This window comes from Oncorhynchus gorbuscha, unplaced genomic scaffold (assembly GCF_021184085.1).
Source record: "Oncorhynchus gorbuscha isolate QuinsamMale2020 ecotype Even-year unplaced genomic scaffold, OgorEven_v1.0 Un_scaffold_836, whole genome shotgun sequence".
NCBI classification, from domain to species: Eukaryota; Metazoa; Chordata; class Actinopteri; order Salmoniformes; family Salmonidae; genus Oncorhynchus; species Oncorhynchus gorbuscha.
In genome coordinates, this window is record NW_025745832.1 from 122,501 (window position 1) to 149,405 (window position 26,905).

Below are 26,905 nucleotides of genomic sequence, written 5' to 3' on the forward strand. Positions count from 1 at the left end.
GAGTGGCTGAGTGGCTGGCTGAGTGACTGGCTGGCTGACTGACTGGCTGACTGACTGGCTGACTGACTGACTGGCTGGCTGACTGACTGGCTGGCTGACTGACTGGCTGGCTGACTGACTGGCTGGCTGACTGGCTGACTGACTGACTGACTGACTGGCTGACTGGCTGACTGGCGGACTGACTAGCTGAGTGGCTGGCTGAGTGACTGGCTGGCTGACTGACTGGCTGAGTGGCTGGCTGGCTGGCTGACTGACTGGCTGACTGACTGGCTGAGTGGCTGGCTGTCTGGATGGCTGGCTGGCTGGCTGACTGACTGGCTGATGGACTGGCTGACGGACTGGCTGGCTGGCTAAATGACTGGCTGGCTGACTGGCTGGCTGGCTGTGACTGACTGTGGTGTGTTCTGTTTTGTTTTCAGTCGTTGCCATCTGGATATACCCAGGGGACGTGCCAGGAGGCCAACAAAGAAGACAACAGAGAAAAGAACAGATATCCCAACATCCTTCCATGTGAGGGCTCCATCTCATTCTCTCTACATCATTAACTAGTGATATCCCAACATCCTTCCATGTGAGGGCTCCATCTCATTCTCTCTACATCATTAACTAGTGATATCCCAACATCCTTCCATGTGAGGGGCTCCATCTCATTCTCTCTATATCATTAACTAGTGATATCCCAACATCCTTCCATGTGAGGGGCTCCATCTCATTCTCTCTACATCATTAACTAGTGATATCCCAACATCCTTCCATGTGAGGGGCTCCATCTCATTCTCTCTATATCATTAACTAGTGATATCCCAACATCCTTCCATGTGAGGGGCTCCATCTCATTCTCTCTATATCATTAACTAGTGATATCCCAACATCCTTCCATGTGAGGGGCTCCATCTCATTCTCTCTACATCATTAACTAGTGATATCTCAACATCCTACCATGTGAGGGGCTCCATCTCATTCTCTCTATATCATTAACTAGTGATATCCCAACATCCTTCCATGTGAGGGGCTCCATCTCATTCTCTCTATATCATTAACTAGTGATATCTCAACATCCTTCCATGTGAGGGGCTCCATCTCATTCTATCTATATCATTAACTAGTGATATCCCAACATCCTTCCATGTGAGGGCTCCATCTCATTTCCTGGGTCTGTATCTATGTTACTACTACACTCATCCTATGTGGAGCCACATTTCCTGGGTCTGTATCTATGTTACTACTACACTCATCCTATATGGAGCCACATTTCCTGGGTCTGTATCTATTTGCAGAGCATAAGTTATTTTGTCATTGGTCAGTGATGCGAGACTCGTTCCCTAGCGACATGTATTCACACAGCAGTAGATACAGATCCTTACAGATAGTCAACTCTTCTCGTTCTGCCTGCACTTCCTTTTGACAGTTTCACTTCCTCTTTGGTCTATTCATTAATTAACCCTCGGGCCATTTTTATAGAAACCGAGACCAGGCTGTCCTCTTTGGTCTATTCATTAATTAACCCTCGGTCCATTTTTATAGAAACTGAGACCAGGCTGAAATTTGTTCATCTTCACTCCCAACTTTTAGGATCTATTCAATACAAAATAGAGATCAAGGAATAGAATAGAGATCGAATAGAGTAGAGATCAAGGAATAGAATAGAGATCAAGGAATAGAATAGAGATCGAATAAACTAGAGATCAAGGAATAGAATAGAATAGAGATCAAGGAATAGAATAGAATAGAGATCGAATAAACTAGAGATCAAGGAATAGAATAGAATAGAGATCAAGGAATAGAATAGAATAGAGATCAAGGAATAGAATAGAATAGAGATCGAACAGAATAGAGATCAAGGAATAGAATAGAGATCAAGGAATAGAATAGAATAGAAGAGAGATCGAATAGACTAGAGATCAAGGAATAGAATAGAATAGAGATCAAGGAATAGATTAGAGATCGAATATAATAGAGATCAAGGAATAGAATAAAATAGAGATCAAGGAATAGATTAGAGATTGAGTAGAATAAAGATCAAGGAATAGAATAGAATAGAGATCGAATAGAATAGAGATCAGGGAATAGAATAGAATAGAGATCGAATAGAGTAGAGATCAAGGAATAGAATAGAATTGAGATCGAATAGAATAGAGATCAAGGAATAGAATAGAATAGAGATCGAATAGAATAGAGATCAAGGAATAGAATAGAGATCGAATAGAATAGAGATCAAGGAATAGAATAGAATAGAGATCGAATAGAGTAGAGATCAAGGAATAGAATAGAATAGAGATCGAATAGAATAGAGATCAAGGAATAGAATAGAATAGAGATCGAATAGAATAGAGATCAAGGAATAGAATAGAGATCGAATAGAATAGAATAGAGATCGAATAGAGTAGAGATCAAGGAATAGAATAGAATAGAGATCTAATAGAATAGAGATCAAGGAATAGAATAGAATAGAGATCGAATAGAATAGAGATCAAGGAATAGAATATAATAGAGATCGAATAGAATAGAGATCAAGGAATAGAATAGAATAGAGATCGAATAGAATAGAGATCAAGGAATAGAATAGAATAGAGATCGAATAGAGTAGAGATCAAGGAATAGAATAGAATAGAGATTGAATAGAATAGAGATCAAGGAATAGAACAGAATAGAGATCGAATAGAATAGAGATCAAGGAATAGAATAGAATAGAGATCGAATAGAATAGAGATCAAGGAATAGAATAGAATAGAGATCGAATAGAATAGAGATCAAGGAATAGAATAGAGATCAAGGAATAGAATAGAATATAAATCTAATAGAATAGAGATCAAGGAATAGAATAGAGATCTAATATAATAGAGATCAAGGATTTGTCTTTACACCCCATTTTGACACCAGTTTTACCTACTGGAATTGTTGTCTGAAATGTTGTGTAGAAAAGCCCTTAAAGTGTCCATGTGTTTTAAACAGATGACCATTCCAGGGTGGTGCTAACACAGCTAGAAGGAAACCTCTGTTCAGACTACATCAACGCTTCCTATATCCATGTGAGTTGGGGATCTAGCTTTTTGTGTAAATGTGTGTTCTTCTTCAGCCTAAATAAGGTTGGGATAATATATATATATATAACGCTTCCTATATCCATGTGAGTTGGGGATCTAGCTTTTTGTTTAAATGTGTGTTCTTCTTCAGCCTAAATAAGGTTGGGATAATATATATATATATAACGCTTCCTATATCCATGTGAGTGGGGGATCTAGCTTTTTGTGTAAATGTGTGTTCTTCTTCAGCCTAAATAAGGTTGGGATAATATATATATATATAACGCTTCCTATATCCATGTGAGTGGGGGATCTAGCTTTTTGTTTAAATGTGTGTTCTTCTTCGGCCTAAATAAGGTTGGGATAATATATATATATATAACACTTCCTATATCCATGTGAGTGGGGGATCTAGCTTTTTGTTTAAATGTGTGTTCTTCTTCGGCCTAAATAAGGTTGGGATAATATATATATATATATATATAAAACGCTTCCTATATCCATGTGAGTTGGGGATCTAGCTTTTTGTTTAAATGTGTGTTCTTCTTCGGCCTAAATAAGGTTGGGATAATATATATATATATAACGCTTCCTATATCCATGTGAGTTGGGGATCTAGCTTTTTGTTTAAATGTGTGTTCTTCTTCGGCCTAAATAAGGTTGGGATAATATATATATATATATAAAACGCTTCCTATATCCATGTGAGTTGGGGATCTAGCTTTTTGTTTAAATGTGTGTTCTTCTTCAGCCTAAATAAGGTTGGGATAATATATATAATAATAATATTAATCATAAATCATATATCTATCAACATATTACATAATCTATCATGTTATTATTCCAACCGAAACAAGACCAGTTTTCATTGTAATGTTATTAATTAAGTGTTTTTATTTGTTATTTTTTGTTAGGGCTACACGGACAATAACAAATTTATCGCAGCACAAGGTAAATAAATCGATGTTTTTCTGCAGCAAATATTTAAATTAAAGCGTCACGTGTGTTTTCCAAATGTAATAACACATTTATTAATTTTTTTAAACATGGCTGCTGGTCCCGTAATGTCAACAAAGATGAATGGGGGTTAATGAGCTAATGGACTGTTGTGTTCCAGGTCCTAAACAAGACACGGTAGCAGACTTCTGGAGGATGATATGGGAACAGAAGACGGCAACTATTGTCATGCTGACCAACTTGAAAGAGAGGAAAGAGGTGATTGGTTACAAGACTTCCTGGCTTTTTCAGTGTCAACACTGTTACTTTCACCTTGAGTTTCTCTATAATGTCCTACCAGCACTAGAAATACAGCAACTGTCTTCATTACACATTACTGCTACACTACTACACTGATACTAATACTATACTAATACTACACTAATACTATATTACTGCTACACTACTACACTGATACTAATACTATACTAATACTATATTACTGCTACACTACTACACTGATACTAATACTATACTAATACTACACTAATACTATATTACTGCTACACTACTACACTGATACTAATACTATACTAATACTACACTAATACTATATTACTGCTACACTACTACACTGATACTATACCAGCACTAGAAATACAGCAACTGTCTGCATTACACATTACTGCTACACTACTACACTGATACTAATACTATACTAATACTACACTAATACTATATTACTGCTACACTACTAATACTGATACTAATACTATACTAATACTATATTACTGCTACACTACTACACTGATACTAATACTATACTAATACTACACTAATACTATATTACTGCTACACTACTACACTGATACTAATACTACACTAATACTATATTACTGCTACACTACTACACTGATACTAATACTATATTACTGCTACACTACTACACTGATACTAATACTATATTAATACTATATTACTGCTATACTACTACACTGATACTATACCAGCACTAGAAATAAAGCAACTGTCTTCATTACACATTACTGCTACACTACTACACTGATACTAATACTATACTAATACTATATTAATACTATATTACTGCTACACTACTACACTGATACTATACCAGCACTAGAAATACAGCAACTGTCTTCATTACACATTACTGCTACACTACTACACTGATACTAATACTATACTAATACTATATTACTGCTACACTACTACACTGATACCAATACTATACTAATACTACATTAATACTATATCACTACTACACAGATACTAATACTATACTAATACTACACTAATACTATATTACTGCTACACTACTACACGGATACTAATACTATACTAATACTATATTAATACTATATTACTGCTACACTACTACACTGATACTATACCAGTACTAGGAATACAGCAACTGTCTTCATTACACATTACTGCTACACTACTACACTGATACTAATACTACATTAATACTATATTACTGCTACACTACTACACCGATACTAATACTATACTAATACTACACTAATACTATATTACTGCTACACTACTACACTGATACTAATACTACACTAATACTATATTACTGCTACACTACTACACTGATACTAATACTATACTAATACTATATTAATACTATATTACTGCTATACTACTACACTGATACTATACCAGCACTAGAAATACAGCAACTGTCTTCATTACACATTACTGCACTGATACTAATACTATACTAATACTATATTACTGCTACACTACTACACTGATACTAATACTATACTAATACTACACTAATACTATATTACTGCTACACTACTACACTGATACTAATACTATACTATACTAATACTATACTAATACTATATTACTGCTATACTACTACACTGATACTATACCAGCACTAGAAATACAGCAACTGTCTTCATTACACATACTATACTAATACTACACTAATACTATATTACTGCTACACTACTACACTGATACTAATACTACATTAATACTATATTACTGCTACACTACTACAATGATACTATACCAGCACTACAAATACAGCAACTGTCTTCATTACACATTACTGCTACACTACTACACTGATACTAATACTATACTAATACTATATTACTGCTACACTACTACACTGATACCAATACTATACTAATACTATATTAGTACTACACTAATCCTATATTACTACTACACTAATCATATATTACTACTACACTGATACTAATACTACACTAATACTATATTAGTACTACACTAATCCTATATTACTACTACACTAATCATATACTACTACTACTCTAATCCTATATTACTAATACACTGATACTAATACTATATTACTACTACACTAATCCTATATTAGTATTACACTAATCATATATTAATACTACACTGATACTGATACTAATACTACACTAATACTATATTACTACTACACTCATCCTATATTACTACTACACTAATTATATACTACTACTACTCTAATCCTATATTACTACTACACTGATACTAGTCCTATTTTACTACCACACTAATCCTATGTTACTACTACACTAATCCTATGTTACTACTACACTCATCCTATGTTACTACTACACTAATCATATGTTACTACTACACTAATCCTATATTACTACTACACTCATCCTATGTTACTACTACACAAATCCTATGTTACTATTACACTTATACTATATTACTACTACATTAATACTATATTACTACTACACTGATACGAATACTATATTACTACTACACTAATACTATATTTCTACTACACTCATCCTATGTTACTACTACACTCATCCTATGTTACTACTACACTCATCCTATATTACTACTACACTCATCATATGCTACTACTACACTCATCCTATATTTCTACTACACTCATCCTATGCTACTACTACACTAATCCTATATTACTACTACACTGATACGAATACTATATTACTACTACACTCATCCTATGTTACTACTACACTCATCCTATATTACTACTACACTCATCCTATATTACTACTACACTCATCCTATGTTACTACTACACTCATCCTATGTTACTACTACACTCATCCTATATTACTACTACACTCATCATATGCTACTACTACACTCATCCTATATTTCTACTACACTCATCCTATGCTACTACTACACTAATCCTATATTACTACTACACTGATACGAATACTATATTACTACTACACTCATCCTATGTTACTACTACACTCATCCTATATTACTACTACACTCATCCTATATTACTACTACACTCATCCTATGCTACTACTACACTCATCCTATATTTCTACTACACTCATCCTATGTTACTACTACACTCATCCTATGTTACTACTACACTAACACATTGCTGCTACACTTGTCTGAGTGCCCCCAAGGCTCCATGCTAGCCTCTGAAGTCAAGCCATCCATTTCCACTTCACAATCTCTCCATGCTAGCATACCACTTAGAATGACCTGTAAACATGCAGTCTCCATGCTATCATACCATTTAGAATGCACTGTAAACATGCAGGCTCCATGCTAGCATAGCACTTCGAAATGTACTATAAACATGCAGGCTCCATGCTAGCATAGCACTTCGAAATGTACTATAAACATGCAGGCTCCATGCTAGCATAGCACTTCGTAATGTACTATAAACATGCAGGCTCCATGCTAGCATAGCACTTCGAAATGTACTATAAACATGCAGGCTCCATGCTAGCATAGCACTTAAATGTACTATAAACATGCAGGCTCTATGCTAGCATAGCACTTAGAAATGTACTATAAACATGCAGGCTCCATGCTAGCATAGTACTTAGAATGTACTATAAACATGCAGGCTCCATGCTAGCATAGCACTTAGAATGACCTGTAAACATGCAGGCTCCATGCTAGCATAGCACTTCGTAATGCACTATAAACATGCAGGCTCCATGCTAGCATAGCACTTCGAAATGTACTATAAACATGCAGTCTCCATGCTAGCATAGCACTTCGAAATGTACTATAAACATGCAGGCTCCATGCTAGCATAGCACTTCGAAATGTACTATAAACATGCAGGCTCCATGCTAGCATAGCACTTCCTGAAATGTACTATAAACATGCAGGCTCCATGCTAGCATAGCACTTAGAATGCACTATAAACATGCAGGCTCCATGCTAGCATAGCACTTCGAAATGTACTATAAACATGCAGGCTCCATGCTAGCATAGTACTTCGAAATGTACTATAAACATGCAGGCTCCATGCTAGCATAGCACTTAGAATGACCTGTAAACATGCAGGCTCCATGCTAGCATAGCACTTCGTAATGCACTATAAACATGCAGGCTCCATGCTAGCATAGCACTTCGAAATGTACTATAAACATGCAGTCTCCATGCTAGCATAGCACTTCGAAATGTACTATAAACATGCAGGCTCCATGCTAGCATAGCACTTCGAAATGTACTATAAACATGCAGGCTCCATGCTAGCATAGCACTTAGAATGACCTGTAAACATGCAGGCTCCATGCTAGCATAGCACTTCGTAATGCACTATAAACATGCAGGCTCCATGCTAGCATAGCACTTCGAAATGTACTATAAACATGCAGGCTCCATGCTAGCATAGCACTTCGAAATGTACTATAAACATGCAGGCTCCATGCTAGCATAGCACTTCGAAATGTACTATAAACATGCAGGCTCCATGCTAGCATAGCACTTCGAAATGTACTATAAACATGCAGGCTCCATGCTAGCATAGCACTTCGAAATGTACTATAAACATGCAGGCTCCATGCTAGCATAGCACTTCGAAATGCACTATAAACATGCAGGCTCCATGCTAGCATAGCACTTAGTAATGCACTATAAACATGCAGGCTCCATGCTAGCATAGCACTTCGTAATGTACTATAAACATGCAGGCTCCATGCTAGCATAGCACTTCGTAATGTACTATAAACATGCAGGCTCCATGCTAGCATAGCACTTCGAAATGTACTATAAACATGCAGGCTCCATGCTAGCATAGCACTTCGAAATGTACTATAAACATGCAGGCTCCATGCTAGCATAGCACTTCGTAATGTACTATAAACATGCAGGCTCCATGCTAGCATAGCACTTCGAAATGTACTATAAACATGCAGGCTCCATGCTAGCATAGCACTTCGAAATGTACTATAAACATGCAGGCTCTATGCTAGCATAGCACTTCGAAATGTACTATAAACATGCAGGCTCCATGCTAGCATAGTACTTCGAAATGTACTATAAACATGCAGGCTCCATGCTAGCATAGCACTTAGAATGACCTGTAAACATGCAGGCTCCATGCTAGCATAGCACTTCGTAATGCACTATAAACATGCAGGCTCCATGCTAGCATAGCACTTCGAAATGTACTATAAACATGCAGTCTCCATGCTAGCATAGCACTTCGAAATGTACTATAAACATGCAGGCTCCATGCTAGCATAGCACTTCGAAATGTACTATAAACATGCAGGCTCCATGCTAGCATAGCACTTCGAAATGTACTATAAACATGCAGGCTCCATGCTAGCATAGCACTTCGTAATGCACTATAAACATGCAGGCTCCATGCTAGCATAGCACTTCGAAATGTACTATAAACATGCAGGCTCCATGCTAGCATAGTACTTCGAAATGTACTATAAACATGCAGGCTCCATGCTAGCATAGCACTTAGAATGACCTGTAAACATGCAGGCTCCATGCTAGCATAGCACTTCGTAATGCACTATAAACATGCAGGCTCCATGCTAGCATAGCACTTCGAAATGTACTATAAACATGCAGTCTCCATGCTAGCATAGCACTTCGAAATGTACTATAAACATGCAGGCTCCATGCTAGCATAGCACTTCGAAATGTACTATAAACATGCAGGCTCCATGCTAGCATAGCACTTAGAATGACCTGTAAACATGCAGGCTCCATGCTAGCATAGCACTTCGTAATGCACTATAAACATGCAGGCTCCATGCTAGCATAGCACTTCGAAATGTACTATAAACATGCAGGCTCCATGCTAGCATAGCACTTCGAAATGTACTATAAACATGCAGGCTCCATGCTAGCATAGCACTTCGAAATGTACTATAAACATGCAGGCTCCATGCTAGCATAGCACTTCGAAATGTACTATAAACATGCAGGCTCCATGCTAGCATAGCACTTCGAAATGTACTATAAACATGCAGGCTCCATGCTAGCATAGCACTTCGAAATGCACTATAAACATGCAGGCTCCATGCTAGCATAGCACTTCGTAATGTACTATAAACATGCAGGCTCCATGCTAGCATAGCACTTCGAAATGTACTATAAACATGCAGGCTCCATGCTAGCATAGCACTTCGTAATGCACTATAAACATGCAGGCTCCATGCTAGCATAGCACTTCGTAATGTACTATAAACATGCAGTCTCCATGCTAGCATAACACTTCGTAATGCACACCCAATCATTTGTTTCATACCGTGTTGGGGTCAATTATATTTATATTCCTGTCAATTCAGGAAATACACAGAAATTCCAATTCTCTTCAATGCTCTTCAATTAAAATAGAACTAATTCTAACCCTGTTATATACTAAGTTAGGGTGCTAGTATAGACATTGGAACATTCTCTATGATTAATGTCCTGTCCTAATGTCCTGTCCTAATGTCCTGTCCTAATGTCCTGTCCTAATGTCCTGTCCTAATGTCCTGTCCTAATGTCCTGTCCTAATGTCCTGTCCTAACGTCCTGTCCTAATGTCCTGTCCTAATGTCCTGTCCTACTGTCCTGTCCTAATGTCCTGTCCTACTGTCCTGTCCTAATGTCCTGTCCTAATGTCCTGTCCTAATGTCCTGTCCTAATGTCCTGTGGTGACTCATTGCTTGCCTGTTTGTGTGTTTCCAAACCACTAGGACAAGTGTTACCAGTACTGGCCAGACCAGGGCTGTTGGACCTATGGTAATGTCCGGGTGGCTGTGGAAGACTGTACTGTGTTGGTGGACTACACCATACGGAAGTTCTGCATACAATATGTAAGTTATTATTAGATGGTAATCATGTGGGTCATGTAGATTATAACAGTACCGTAGGTTTGGTTGGAAATGTAAGTGCTTGCCTGTGCTATACTTATTCACTTGTAGTATACTAAAGTACTATACTTGTTCACTTGTAGTATACTAAAGTACTACACTTATTCACTTGTAGTATTCTAAAGTACTATACTTGTTCACTTATAGTGTACTAAAGTGCTATACTTGTTCACTTGTAGTATACTAAAGTACTACACTTATTCACTTGTAGTATATATACTAAAGTACTACACTTATTCACTTGTAGTATACTGAAGTACTATACTAAAGTCCTATACTTATTCACTTGTAGTAGTATAATAAAGTACTATACTTGTTCACTTGTATTATACTAAAGTACTATACTTATTCACGTGTAGTATACTAAAGTCCTATACTTATTCACTTGTAGTATACTGAAGTACAATACTTTAGTCCTATACTTGTTCACTTGTAGTATAATAAAGTCCTATACTTATTCACTTGTAGTATACTAAAGTACTATAGTTATTCATTTGTGGTATACTAAAATACTATACTTGTTCACTTGTAGTATAATAAAGTACTATACTCGTTCACTTGTAGTATACTGAAGTACTATACTAAAGTCCTATACTTATTCACTTGTAGTATAATAAAGTACTATACTTGTTCACTTGTAGTATACTAAAGTACTACACTTATTCACTTGTAGTATACTGAAGTATTATATTTATTCACTTGTAGTGTACTAAAGTATTATACGTATTCACTTGTAGTATACTGAAGTACTACATTATAGTCATATACTTATTCACTTGTAGTATACTAAAGTACTATACTTATTCACTTGTAGTATAATAAAGTACTATACTTGTTCACTTGTAGTATACTAAAGTACTACACTTATTCACTTGTAGTATACTGAAGTATTATATTTATTCACTTGTAGTGTACTAAAGTATTATACGTATTCACTTGTAGTATACTGAAGTACTACATTATAGTCATATACTTATTCACTTGTAGTATACTAAAGTACTATACTTATTCACTTGTAGTATACTAAAGTACTATACTTGTTCAGTTGTAGTATACTGAAGTACTATACTATAGTCATATACTTATTCACTTGTAGTATAATAAAGTCCTATACTTATTAACTTGTAGTGTACTAAAGTCCTATACTTAGTCACGTGTAGTATACTATAGTCATATACTTATTCACTTGTAGTATACTATAGTCATATACTTATTCACGTGTAGTATAATAAAGTCCTATACTTATTCACTTGTAGTATACTGAAGTACAATACTATAGTCATATACTTATTCACGTGTAGTATAATAAAGTCCTATACTTATTAACTTGTAGTGTACTGAAGTACTATACTATAGTCATATACTTATTCACTTGTAGTATACTGAAGTACAATACTTTAGTCCTATACTTATTCACGTGTAGTATACTAAAGTCCTATACTTATTCACTTGTAGTATACTAAAGTCCTATACTTATTCACTTGTAGTATACTAAAGTACTATACTTATTCACTTGTAGTATACTGAAGTACTATACTAAAGTCCTATACTAATTAACTTGTCGTATAATAAAGTCCTATACTTATTCACTTGTAGTATACTAAAGTACTATACTTATTCACGTGTAATATAATAAAGTCCTATACTTATTCACGTGTAGTATACTAAAGTACTATACTTATTCACTTGTAGTAAATCAAATCAAATCAAATCAAATGTATTTATATAGCCCTTCGTACATCAGCTGATATCTCAAAGTGCTGTACAGAAACCCAGCCTAAAACCCCAAACAGCAAACAATGCAGGTGTAAAAGCACGGTGGCTAGGAAAAACTCCCTAGAAAGGCCAATAATAATAGTATACTAAAGTACTATACTTATTCACTTGTAGTATACTAAAGTATTATACGTATTCACTTGTAGTATACTGAAGTACTACATTATAGTCATATACTTATTCACTTGTAGTATACTAAAGTACTATACTTATTCACTTGTAGTATACTATAGTCATATACTTATTCACTTGTAATATACTATAGTCATATACTTATTCACTTGTAGTATACTAAAGTCCTAAACTTATTCACTTGTAGTATACTATAGTCATATACTTATTCACTTGTAGTATACTATAGTCATATACTTATTCACTTGTAGTATACTATAGTCATATACTTATTCACTTGTAATATACTAAAGTACTATACTTATTCACTTGTAGTATACTATAGTGATATACTTATTCACTTGTAGTATACTAAAGTACTATACTAATTAACTTGTCGTATAATAAAGTCCTATACTTATTCACTTGTAGTATACTATAGTCATATACTTATTCACGTGTAGTATAATAAAGTCCTATACTTATTCACGTGTAGTATACTAAAGTACTATACTTATTCACTTGTAGTAAATCAAATCAAATCAAATCAAATGTATTTATATAGCCCTTCGTACATCAGCTGATATCTCAAAGTGCTGTACAGAAACCCAGCCTAAAACCCCAAACAGCAAACAATGCAGGTGTAAAAGCACGGTGGCTAGGAAAAACTCCCTAGAAAGGCCAATAATAATAGTATAATAAAGTCCTAAACTTATTCACTTGTAGTATACTAAAGTCCTAAACTTATTCACTTGTAGTATACTATAGTCATATACTTATTCACTTGTAGTATACTATAGTCATATACTTATTCACTTGTAGTTTCCTAAAGTGAAACCAATAAGTATTTGACTGTAAATATGTAGTCTACAGAGCTCCACAACACTGATGGACAGAGGTAGTAATGACTCTATGTAGTGTCTGGTTTATAGTAATGACTCTATAGGAATGTAGTGTCTGGTTTATAGTAATGACTCTATGTAGTATCAGGTATAGTAATGACTCTATGTAGTATATGGTTTATAGTAATGACTCTATAGTAATGTAGTGTCTGGTTTATAGTAATGACTCTATAGGAATGTAGTGTCTGGTTTATAGTAATGACTCTATAGTAATGTAGTGTCTGGTTTATAGTAATGACTCTATAGGAATGTAGTATATGGTTTATAGTAATGACTCTATGTAGTATCTGGTATATTAATGACTCTATAGGAATGTAGTGTCTGGTTTATAGTAATGACTCTATAGGAATGTAGTGTCTGGTTTATAGTAATGACTCTATAGTAATGTAGTGTCTGGTTTATAGTAATGACTCTATAGGAATGTAGTGTCTGGTTTATAGTAATGACTCTATAGTAATGTAGTGTCTGGTTTATGGTAATGACTCTATGTAGTATATGCTATAGTAATGACTCTGTATGCCTGCTCTGTGTGTCGCCTCCTGTAGCAGGCCAGTGACGGCACCAAGCCCTCCAGGCTGGTCACCCAGCTCCACTTCACCAGCTGGCCTGATTTTGGGGTGCCCTTTTCCCCCATCGGCATGCTCAAGTTCCTCAAGAAAGTCAAGACGGTCAACTCCTCCTTCGCTGGGCCCATCGTGGTTCACTGCAGGTACTTTATACTGGGGATGTAGTCTTTTAGGCACATTTCAACTATTGTACTGTATATAGTAACCTGAAGGTTACGTCCCCCCCGGTCTTTAGGAAGAGAGAGAGAGAGATCTAACTCAAATCAAATCAAATCAAATCAAATGTATTTATATAGCCCTTCGTACATCAGCTGATATCTCAAAGTGCTGTACAGAAACCCAGCCTAAAACCCCAAACAGCAAGCAATGCAGGTGTAGAATCATGCTATGATTCTCAGATGACTCCTTGGCCTTCTCTGTTCTTTGTCTCTGCAGTGCTGGTGTGGGAAGGACAGGGACCTTCATTGTGATTGACGGCGTGATTGACATGATGCACCAAGAGCAGAAGATTGACGTCTTTGGTTTTGTGTCCAAGATAAGAGACCAGCGCTCGCAGCTTGTACAGACAGACGTGAGTAGGCTCAAATCAACAGGGTCACAACACTATTTCATTTCTCAATGCATCAGTCTATGTTTCTCTTAGTACTAGGGACTAGCAACTGTCCAAAAGTAAGCATTGTCCTTCCTACTACTACAGTGTTCTAAATATGTATTTGTAATGTAAACTAGAAAATAATAGAGGTCCAAGAATATATCCCTGTGGAACACCACACTTGATCTCATCTGATTCATCTTCTCCTTGTTCTTTTTCTTCTTCTTCTGCTTCTTCTTCTTCTGCTTCTTTGGCCTCTTCTTCAGTTACTCCTTCTTCTTCTTCTCCTTTTTCTCCTTCTCCTCCTCCTTCTTCTTCTCCTTCTTCTTCTCCCTTTTCTCCTTCTTCTTCTTCTTCTTCTTCTTCTTCTTCTGCTTCTTCAGCCTCTTCTCCAGTTTCTACTTCTTCTTCAGCTTCTTCATTTGGAATCAATTATCAAAGTGTATGGACTTTCATTCCTATTGTTCTAGTGCTCTAAATATCTGTTTGTCTTCCTCTGTGGCCTCCAGATTCAGTACTCGTTCATCTACCAGGCCCTGTTGGAATACTACCTGTACGGAGACACAGAACTGGACGTGTCATCTCTAGAAGGACACCTGCACAAACTCCACAACACCCACGCCCCCTTCGACAGGGTCGGCCTGGAGGAAGAGTTCAAAGTGAGAGCCAGGGGTCCTCTCTCTTCTCTGACAGGGTTGTAGTTGATAAGATAGAGCCCATTGCTACATGCAGCTTAGAATCTCTGAAAGTCTGTGTATGCTTATAATAGCAATTGTGGACATCGGGTATAAATTATTCTATGTTAATTTGCATCGCTCTTATTTTTGGGCCTCCCGGGTGGCTCAGCGGTTGTGTCACAACCCGGCCGTGATCTGGAGTCCCATAGAGCGCCACACAATTGGCCCAGCGTCCTCCGGGTTAGGGGAGGGTTTGTCCGAGGGGGGGTAGGCCGCCATTGTAAAAAAAAAAATGTTCTTAATTTACTTGCCTAGTTAAATAAAGGTAAAAAATATTAAGTCATCTATGTGTACATTTACATCCTGACACTTTCCTGTCCCCCCCCCCCCCTTTATCGTCCAGAAACTGACCAACATGAGGATAATGAAGGAGAACATGAGGATGGGAAATCTCCCTGCCAACATGAAGAAGAACAGAGTGCTCCAGATTATTCCATGTAAGGAACGCCGGAAAAGTTACAACAACCTGAATGAGATCTGTTTTCCCCTCAGAGTCCAGTAACTCTACATTACGTCATGCAGTTATTCTTTAACTTGTGACAGATTGTGACCCACAGATTATATTGTGTTCATAACCCCCCCCCGCCTTATTTAGAACGAAACAAGAGATATTATCAAATCCCTTATTCCCTTGGTTCGCTCACCTAAATTGCATTCATGCAGAATTAACCCGGGAAATCCATTGTATATGTCACATTTTCATTTTTGGTATTCATATATTTATTTATTTATATTTCATCATCAATCAATCATAATTTGTATCTTTCATATTTGTTATTCATATATTTAAACCTTGATGCCTGACTGACATCGAGAGATCCTTTTAGTCAGGAGTCTTGTGGTTTTATCTGATGAAACGCTCATTGTTGTTGCTGTTCTTTAGGTTGAGTGATGCGTTTTGTCTCTCATCTTACAAATAGTGTTTGGAAAATGGATCTGGAGGAGCATTTTAGGGTGTGTCTCAAACGGCACCCTATTCCCTATTTAGTGCACTACTTTTGACCAGGGTCTATAGGGTCTGTGGTCAAAAGTAGTGCACTATATAGGGAATAGGGTGCCATTTGAAACGCTGGCTTTTAGGCATCTAATACGGGTGATCTATTCATAAATCAACAGTGACAGCATCGCAGATGATCCAATTCCTTCCACCCCTAATTCATCTGCTCTTTCCTCAGACCGTTCGGTTGTAGGGCCGTTAAGGGCCGCACCTTTAGTGAGTTAAGATGTGTGTTGGTGTAATGGGAAGGGGGAAATTACAGGGACATTTATTTCCATGGCAGTTTCCTATAACGTCCACTAGGGGGGGGGGCGACGTGAGTCCCTGTTACCATCTAGTAGACCCGCGCCTTGCTAGGGCATTAGCTACGTCTCCAAGGATCGCCGGTTTAATCACAGTGCTTGGAACTCATTTTGAAAATCATAATTTTTGACCCTATCCCAAACCTTAACCCTAACCTAAACCACCTTTTCATATTTGGTATTCATATATTTTAAACCTTGATGTGTGACATTGAGAGATCTTGTTGTTTTGTTGTTTTCTCTGTTAAAACAACGCTCATTGTTTTTGCTGTTCTTTAGGTTGAGTGATACGTTTTGTCTCTCATCTTACAAATAGTGTTTGGGAAATGGATCTGGAGGAGCATTTTACTGTGCATCGCAAATGGCACCCTATTCCCTATTTAGTGCACTACTATGGCACCCGATTCCCTATTTAGTGCACTACTATGGCACCCTATTCCCTGTTTAGTGCACTACTATGGCACCCTATTCCCTATTTAGTGCACTACTATTGCACCCTATTCCATATTTTGTGCACTACGTTTGACCAGGGTCTATAGGGCTCAGAATGAAGGCCTGCACACTTTGTCTGACAGCTAAAAAATATGGCCAAAACAAAAGTGCCGCGTCATTAAAACGCCAAACCCATGTCGTAATTCTGCAGTTACAATGAAGGGGGGGTCGGTTTTTATCGGTAGGTTGAGTTGTTATGCCATTGATATACTCTGTGTATCATTGATATACTCTGTGTACTGTCGGTCTTTGTAGTTATCACCAGTTTAATATGGATTGTATGTTTCAGATGACTTCAACAGAGTGATTATGTCCATGAGAAGAGGCCAAGAGTTTACTGACTTATCACCAGTTTAATACATGACTTCAAACCCAGTGAATTATGCAGTTATGAGAAGAGGGGGGTCGTTTTTATCAATGCTTCATTTATAGATGTAAGTATATACTCACTACTACATCAATGCATCATTTATAGATGTAAGTATATACTCACTACTACATCAATGCTTCATTTATAGATGTAAGTATATACTCACTACTACATCAATGCTTCATTTATAGATGTAAGTATATACTCACTACTACATCAATGCATCATTTATAGATGTAAGTATATACTCACTACTACATCAATGCATCATTTATAGATGTAAGTATATACTCACTACTACATCAATGCTTCATTTATAGATGTAAGTATATACTCACTACTACATCAATGCATCATTTATAGATGTAAGTATATACTCACTACTACATCAATGCATCATTTATAGATGTAAGTATATACTCACTACTACATCAATGCTTCATTTATAGATGTAAGTATATACTCACTACTACATCAATGCTTCATTTATAGATGTAAGTATATACTCACTACTACATCAATGCATCATTTATAGATGTAAGTATATACTCACTACTACATCAATGCATCATTTATAGATGTAAGTATATACTCACTACTACATCAATGCATCATTTATAGATGTAAGTATATACTCACTACTACATCAATGCTTCATTTATAGATGTAAGTATATACTCACTACTACATCAATGCTTCATTTATAGATGTAAGTATATACTCACTACTACATCAATGCATCATTTATAGATGTAAGTATATACTCACTACTACATCAATGCATCATTTATAGATGTAAGTAGACGTTACACTACTCACTACTGCATCAATGCTTCATTTATAGATGTAAGTAGACGTTACACTACTCACTACTACATCAATGAGTTAACATTACAATACTCACTACTACATCAATGCATCATTTATAGATGTAAGTATATACTCACTACTACATCAATGCTTCATTTATAGATGTAAGTAGACATTACGCTACTCACTACTACATCAATGAGTTAACGTTACAATACTCACTACTACATCAATGAGTAAACATTACAATACTCACTACTACATCAATGAGTAAACATTACAATACTCACTACTACATCAATGAGTTAACGTTACAATACTCACTACTACATCAATGAGTAAACATTACAATACTCACTACTACATCAATGCATCATTTATAGATGTAAGTATATACTCACTACTACATCAATGCTTCATTTATAGATGTAAGTAGACATTACGCTACTCACTACTACATCAATGAGTTAACGTTACAATACTCACTACTACATCAATGAGTAAACATTACAATACTCACTACTACATCAATGAGTAAACATTACAATACTCACTACTACATCAATGCATCATTTATAGATGTAAGTATATACTCACTACTACATCAATGAGTTAACGTTACAATACTCACTACTTCAATGAGTAAATGTTACAATACTCACTACTACATCAATGAGTAAACATCACAATACTCACTACTATATCAATGAGTAAACGTTACAATACTCACCACTACATCAATGAGTAAACATTACAATACTCACTACTACATCAATGAGTTAACGTTACAATACTCACTACTACATCAATGAGTAAACATCACAATACTCACTACTATATCAATGAGTAAACGTTACAATACTCACTACTACATCAATGAGTAAACGTTACAATACTCACTACTACATCAATGAGTAAACGTTACAATACTCACTACTACATCAATGCTTCATTTATAGATGTAAGTATATACTCACTACTACATCAATGAGTAAACATCACAATACTCACTACTACATCAATGCATCATTTATAGATGTAAGTATATACTCACTACTACATCAATGCTTCATTTATAGATGTAAGTATATACTCACTACTACATCAATGAGTAAACGTTACAATACTCACTACTACATCAATGAGTAAATGTTACAATACTCACTACTACATCAATGAGTAAACATTACAATACTCACTACTACATCAATGAGTAAACATTACAATACTCACTACTACATCAATGAGTAAACATTACAATACTCACTACTACATCAATGAGTAAACATTACAATACTCACTACTATATCAATGGGTAAACATCACAATACTCACTACTACATCAATGAGTAAACACTACAATACTCACTACTATATCAAGGAGGAAACGTGAATCAATGTCATATTTATCGATAGCTAGTTTTGTTTTTGTTTTTGCAGTATATTAAAGTATATATTCATTTTGTGAGGTATATTAAAGTATATATTCATACGCTGCAATCAAGTTGTACCTGTCTGACATGGTGGTAATGCCTGTACTGTGGTGGACAGGAAGTTGTACCTGTCTGACATGGTGGTAATGCCTGTACTGTGGTGGGGTGTCCTCAGGGCTACAGGCAGAAGGACTACTTCATAGCGACCCAGGGTCCTTTATCTCACACGGTAGAGGACTACTGGAGGATGGCGTGGGAGTGGAAGTGTCACTCCGTCGTCATGCTGACGGAACTACAGGAGAGGGAGCAGGTAGGAAGGATATTCCATCGAAGAAATAGCATTTAAACAATTCATATTATATGATATATCTCTATGCTATTCACTTACTAACTACTGCATCTTAGTTGTCTACCGCTAGCAAGGATCCAAAACTAGGACCTCTTTGTGTTGAGCTATTGTAATATTGTAGTAGAGTACTGTTCTTCCATGTGTTGAGTAATTGTAATATTGTAGTAGAGTACTGTTCCTCCATGTGTTGAGCTATTGTAATATTGTAGTAGAGTACTGTTCTAACATGATTTGAGTTATTGTAATATTGTAGTAGAGTACTGTTCTTCCATGTGTTGAGTAATTGTAATATTGTAGTAGAGTACTGTTCTTAACATGATTTGAGTTATTGTAATATTGTAGTAGAGTACTGTTCTTAACATGATTTGAGTTATTGTAATATTGTAGTAGAGTACTGTTCTAACATGATTTGAGTAATTGTAATATTGTAGTAGAGTACTGTTCTTCTATGTGTTGAGTTATTGTAATATTGCAGTAGAGTACTGTTCTAACATGATTTGAGTTATTGTAATATTGTAGTAGAGTACTGTTCTTAACATGATTTGAGTTATTGTAATATTGTAGTAGAGTACTGTTCTTCTATGTGTTGAGTTATTGTAATATTGTAGTAGAGTACTGTTCTTCCATGTGTTGAGTTATTGTAATATTGTAGTAGAGTACTGTTCTTCCATGTGTTGAGCTATTGTAATATTGCAGTAGAGTACTGTTCTTCCATGTGTTGAGTTATTGTAATATTGTAGTAGAGTACTGTTCTTCCATGTGTTGAGTTATGGTAATATTGTAGTAGAGTACTGTTCTTCCATGTGTTGAGCTATTGTAATATTGCAGTAGAGTACTGTTCTTCTATGTGTTGAGTTATTGTAATATTGTAGTAGAGTACTGTTCTTCCATGTGTTGAGTAATTGTAATATTGTAGTAGAGTACTGTTCTAACATGATTTGAGTTATTGTAATATTGTAGTAGAGTACTGTTCTAACATGATTTGAGTTATTGTAATATTGTAGTAGAGTACTGTTCTTCCATGTGTTGAGTTATTGTAATATTGTAGTAGAGTACTGTTCTTCCATGTGTTGAGTTATTGTAATATTGTAGTAGAGTACTGTTCTTCCATGTGTTGAGTTATTGTAATATTGTAGTAGAGTACTGTTCTTCCATGTGTTGAGTTATTGTAATATTGTAGTAGAGTACTGTTCTAACATGATTTGAGTAATTGTAATATTGTAGTAGAGTACTGTTCTTCCATGTGTTGAGTAATTGTAATATTGTAGTAGAGTACTGTTCTTCCATGATTTGAGTTATTGTAATATTGTAGTAGAGTACTGTTCTAACATGTGTTGAGTTATTGTAATATTGTAGTAGAGTACTGTTCTTCCATGTGTTGAGTTATTGTAATATTGTAGTAGAGTACTGTTCTTCCATGTGTTGAGTTATTGTAATATTGTAGTAGAGTACTGTTCTTCCATGTGTTGAGTTATTGTAATATTGTAGTAGAGTACTGTTCCTCCATGTGTTGAGCTATTGTAATAATGTAGTAGAGTACTGTTCTAACATGATTTGAGTTATTGTAATATTGTAGTAGAGTACTGTTCCTCCATGTGTTGAGCTATTGTAATAATGTAGTAGAGTACTGTTCTAACATGATTTGAGTTATTGTAATATTGCAGTAGTGTACTGTTCTTCTATGTGTTGAGTTATTGTAATATTATAGTAGGCTACTGTTCGTGAACATGTCTTCTATTATCTGATGGGAATAGAATCACTATGCTATCCAGTACTCAGTCTTAATCTCCTGACTGTCTCCTGCAGGACAAGTGTTTCCAGTACTGGCCCACAGAGGACTCAGTGACCTATGGAGACTACACTGTAGAGATGAAGGGATGCACTGTGTGTGACAGCTTCAGTGTACGGGATCTGGTACTCACCTATGGCCCAGTAAGTTTACACGGAAATACCCAGAGGTAGTGAGGGACCTAAAAACAATAGTTTATTGAGACATTAACCTTATTAACCTTCTTCTTACCTCTAGAGGAGTCCATGATTAATCACAGGAATAAAGTGTTTGTCGTGTTAGCATATTGCTAATCTTGTAACCCTCAACCCAAATTAGATGTTGACAGTCATCACGAGAAAGTAGCGTATTGCAAAACTATCTATTGCTGATCTGTCCAAACCTAGCATGTTGCTAAAATTAGCTCCCAATGCTAAATGATCTGTCCAAACCTAGCATGTTGCTAAAATTAGCTCCCAATGCTAAATGATCTGTCCAAACCTAGCATGTTGCTAAAATTAACTCCCAATGCTAAATGATCTGTCCAAACCTAGCATGTTGCTAAAATTAACTCCCAATGCTAAATGATCTGTCCAAACCTAGCATGTTGCTAAAATTAGCTCCCAATGCTAAATGATCTGTCCACACCTAGCATGTTGCTAAAATTAGCTCCCAATGCTAAATGATCTGTCCACACCTAGCATGTTGCTACAGTTAGCATCCTGACAGCTACATTATCTTTCCACACCTAGCATGTTGCTACAATTAGCATCCTGACAGCTACATTATCTTTCCAAACCTGGGTTTGCATGTTTCAGGATAAGCAGACACGTCTGGTCCGCCACTTCCATTTTCACGGCTGGCCAGAGATCGGGATCCCAGCCGAAGGGAAAGGAATGATTGACATCATCGCCTCGGTGCAGAGACAGCAACAGCAGTCAGGAAACCATCCCATCATCGTACACTGCAGGTAGCTAAGACTCTGACCCTCATCACCATGTGGTGGAATATGTTACTTTGGGAAGACTTTTAAATATACACTTCACTGTTACCTAAAACATTTACTGTAACACTCTTAGACCAATTTAAATATGGTAACACTTTATTACACATTTACTGTAACAATTCTTTATTATACATTTACTGTTACTATGGTAACACTTTATTACACATTTACTGTTACTATGGTAACACTTTATTACACATTTACTGTTACTATGGTAACACTTTATTACACATTTACTGTTACTATGGTAACACTTTATTACACATTTACTGTTACTATGGTAACACTTTATTACACATTTACTGTTACTATGGTAACACCTTTTTACTTGTATAATTTGTTGAGCATTCTTTAGGCAAGACTGTTACTGTTACTATAGCAACTCATTACAACAGTCACAAAACCCCAAAAGTCACTGTTTTTCTTGAATGTTTTGTTGTGTAGTGCTGGTGCAGGGCGAACAGGTACGTTCATTGCACTGAGCAATATCCTGGAGCGGGTCAAGGCTGAGGGCCTACTGGACGTCTTCCAGACTGTGAAGAGTTTACGGATGCAGAGGCCACATATGGTCCAGACCGTGGTGAGGACTTTAACACAGATCACCATTTATAAACCTATTTTCATTTCCAAAGAATCAACATAGTTTAGCACCCATTATAATAGACCAAGTATCTATCGGTCGCAATGCCATTAATAGATAATATAATCATTTATTGTCCGTTAAGTTTAACACAGAATGGACATTTGTCTTTGGTGCTCTGGCTTTACAGTAAAACGATCAGAACGGACGTAAAACATCGACACAGCGAACATTACATGTTAGTTCACCGGAGTCGTGTTTAGAATCTAAATACCAGAGTCGTGTTTAGAATCTAAATACCGGAGTCGTGTTTAGAATCTAAATACCGGAGTCGTGTTTAGAATCTAAATACCGGAGTCGTGTTTAGAATCTAAATACCGGAGTCGTGTTTACAATCTAAATACCGGAGTGTTTAGAATCTAAATACCGTGTTTTAGAATCTAAATACCGGAGTCGTGTTTAGAATCTAAATACCGGAGAATCTAAATCTAAATACCGTGTTTTAGAATCTAAATACCGGAGTCGTGTTTAGAATCTAAATACCGGAGTCGTGTTTAGAATCTAAATACCGGAGTCGTGTTTAGAATCTAAATACCGGAGTCGTGTTTAGAATCTAAATACCGGAATCTAAATACCGGAGTCGTGTTTAGAATCTAAATACCGGAGTCGTGTTTAGAATCTAAATACCGGAGTCGTGTTTAGAATCTAAATACCGGAGTCGTGTTTAGAATCTAAATACCGGAGTCGTGTTTAGAATCTAAATACCGGAGTCTTGTTTAGAATCTAAATACCGGAGTCGTGTTTAGAATTCTCCCTGATGGTTCTCAAATTCTTTCCCCAGGAACAATACGACTTCTGCTACCGCGTGGTACAAGACTTTGTGGACATTTTCTCAGACTATGCCAATTTTAAATGATGAAATATTTGCCTTACAAACATTTTTTTTGTTCAAATGTTGTTGTTTTTAAAGTTTTTTTTTAATACCGGTTGGTCAGGCTTTGTGTTTAGTCCTTAGAAGGATTGAAAGGTTTTCTATTTTGCTATGCACTTGTCCTTACTGTAACTAAAAACTCCATCCCTCGCTGTAATATACTGTACGTCAACGGACAAAGATTTGTAAATGCCAAAATGTAAGATTAATAATGTATATTTCACGTCATGTATAATAATTATTTTGCAATGAAATTCAAGTGTTTGTTTTTTTTAAACCTTGAGTCTCTTTATTCACATGTTTTAGTTGTTGTATGATACTGTACTTTTGTTAAACATCTTGTTTATTCAGACTGAGTGTTTACTTTGACCGTTCTTGTTTCCTTTTGAAAAGAGGCGCTATTGTAAATGTTTTACGTATCGATAGCAGACCTTCCATTTAATTGCATTCTAACGACGTTATGTGAATATTAATTAGTAAGATATTCTGACATGGCTTCTATCTGTGACTAGAGGTGATATCTCATCTATCTTTTATTGAATTGGAAATAACCCTTTTATTTAAAACAAAATATATATATATATATTAAGGTCTTTACAATGCAAGTTTTTTCAGGCACAATATCAAGAACACAGAAGAAAAAAAATATGCAAAGTATTGAATATCAAGTTACTCCATTATTATTATTATTATTATTATTATTATTATTATTATTATTATTATTGTCAAGGATAATAGTTTAAAACTACATATTAAGGAATTGTAAGAATTAGTTTCCATTAACCTGATGGATGTAGTCGCCTACTTCACTACAGAAAATCAACATTCAGCTACACACATAATAACAAGGTACCAGTAGTACTAATCAGTAGTACTAATCAGTAGTACTAATCAGTAGTACTAATCAAATCAGTAGTACTAATCAGTAGTACTAATCAGTAGTACTAATCAAATAGTACTAATCAGTAGTACTAATCAGTAGTACTAATCAGTAGTACTAATCAAATCCGTAGTACTAATCAGTAGTACTAATCAGTAGTACTAATCAGTAGTACTAATCAGTAGTACTAATCAGTAGTACTAATCAAATCCGTAGTACTAATCAGTAGTACTAATCAAATCAGTCGTACTAATACAAACATACTCCAGTTTTTTTAAATCCACGGCACAACATGCAACTACACATATAATAACAAGGTACCAGTAGTAGTACTAATCAGTAGTACTAATCAAATCCGTAGTACTAATACAAACATACTGCAGTTTTTTTATCCACGGCACATATTCTGAAGCACATGTACATCACCCAGCATACCACCAAGGAATAGCACAGATACATTCGGACAAATGTGTTAAAACTGAAAAGTTACAGTCATCATTTGTATATTCATGTATATTGCTTTAATAGTAGTTTGGATTTAAAAAAAATGTTTTTGTTAAATGTATGCATTCTTGAACTGTCCATATCGTTTAGACGTGACACGTATTATTTGACCTAGATAGGAAGGTGTCTGCTGATGCAGTTTCCAAAAATGACTACAGGAATAAAAAAACACAAGTCGTTCTGATCTGATGCAACACTCAGTGTGACCTGTAAAATTAAACGATTTTAACTTAAACGGCATCGAAATGAACTCGACACAATATATATACATTTTTTTTTTAAAGCACAAAAGATGGGCGTGTTTAATTTAAAATAACGATCCTCCATCTGTTAATAATATATCCATGTAAATGCCATACTTTAGACCTCAGTGCCGTTACAGTATACCGGCTACCACCAAGCTCATGAAACACACATATCCTCATTACGGCCTTACACCATTTGCATTGTTGTGAAGGATTAGGTCAGGGGTCAACCAAAACCATTACCTCATGAACTCCAGTGGTGCTTCAATGCCAGTTTTATAAGGGCGCCCGTGTATAGGAATCTGAAATAAGTCCAGCTGAAGGCCCAGAATAACCACATTTACACACCCCTCTATTTCTATATGACATGTTGATTACAGCAGGAGGATGAACTTTAACCCCGTCAGATACACAATGAACAAGGATGTTTAATAGTTGGGAATATGGAATT

General features: G+C 35.9%; 1 protein-coding gene across 2 annotated transcripts in view; it reads left to right on the plus strand.

Moving 5' to 3' along the window:
* LOC124020490 (receptor-type tyrosine-protein phosphatase epsilon-like) overlaps positions 1–25,177 on the plus strand; it is a 101,785-nt gene extending 76,608 nt beyond the window's left edge. For both annotated transcript variants that reach the window (XM_046335737.1, XM_046335738.1), the window contains 16 exons: positions 420–510; positions 2,953–3,029; positions 3,938–3,974; positions 4,141–4,238; positions 10,927–11,046; positions 14,438–14,601; positions 14,894–15,029; positions 15,560–15,709; positions 16,131–16,224; positions 17,868–17,918; positions 18,030–18,055; positions 20,367–20,501; positions 22,347–22,472; positions 23,127–23,278; positions 23,759–23,894; positions 24,736–25,177. In XM_046335737.1, the coding sequence (XP_046191693.1) occupies positions 420–510; positions 2,953–3,029; positions 3,938–3,974; positions 4,141–4,238; positions 10,927–11,046; positions 14,438–14,601; positions 14,894–15,029; positions 15,560–15,709; positions 16,131–16,224; positions 17,868–17,918; positions 18,030–18,055; positions 20,367–20,501; positions 22,347–22,472; positions 23,127–23,278; positions 23,759–23,894; positions 24,736–24,810 (1,668 nt within the window). In that variant the 3' untranslated portion in view covers positions 24,811–25,177. The remainder of the gene's footprint in view (positions 1–419; positions 511–2,952; positions 3,030–3,937; positions 3,975–4,140; positions 4,239–10,926; positions 11,047–14,437; positions 14,602–14,893; positions 15,030–15,559; positions 15,710–16,130; positions 16,225–17,867; positions 17,919–18,029; positions 18,056–20,366; positions 20,502–22,346; positions 22,473–23,126; positions 23,279–23,758; positions 23,895–24,735) is intronic.
* The last annotated feature ends 1,728 nt before the right edge of the window (positions 25,178–26,905 follow it).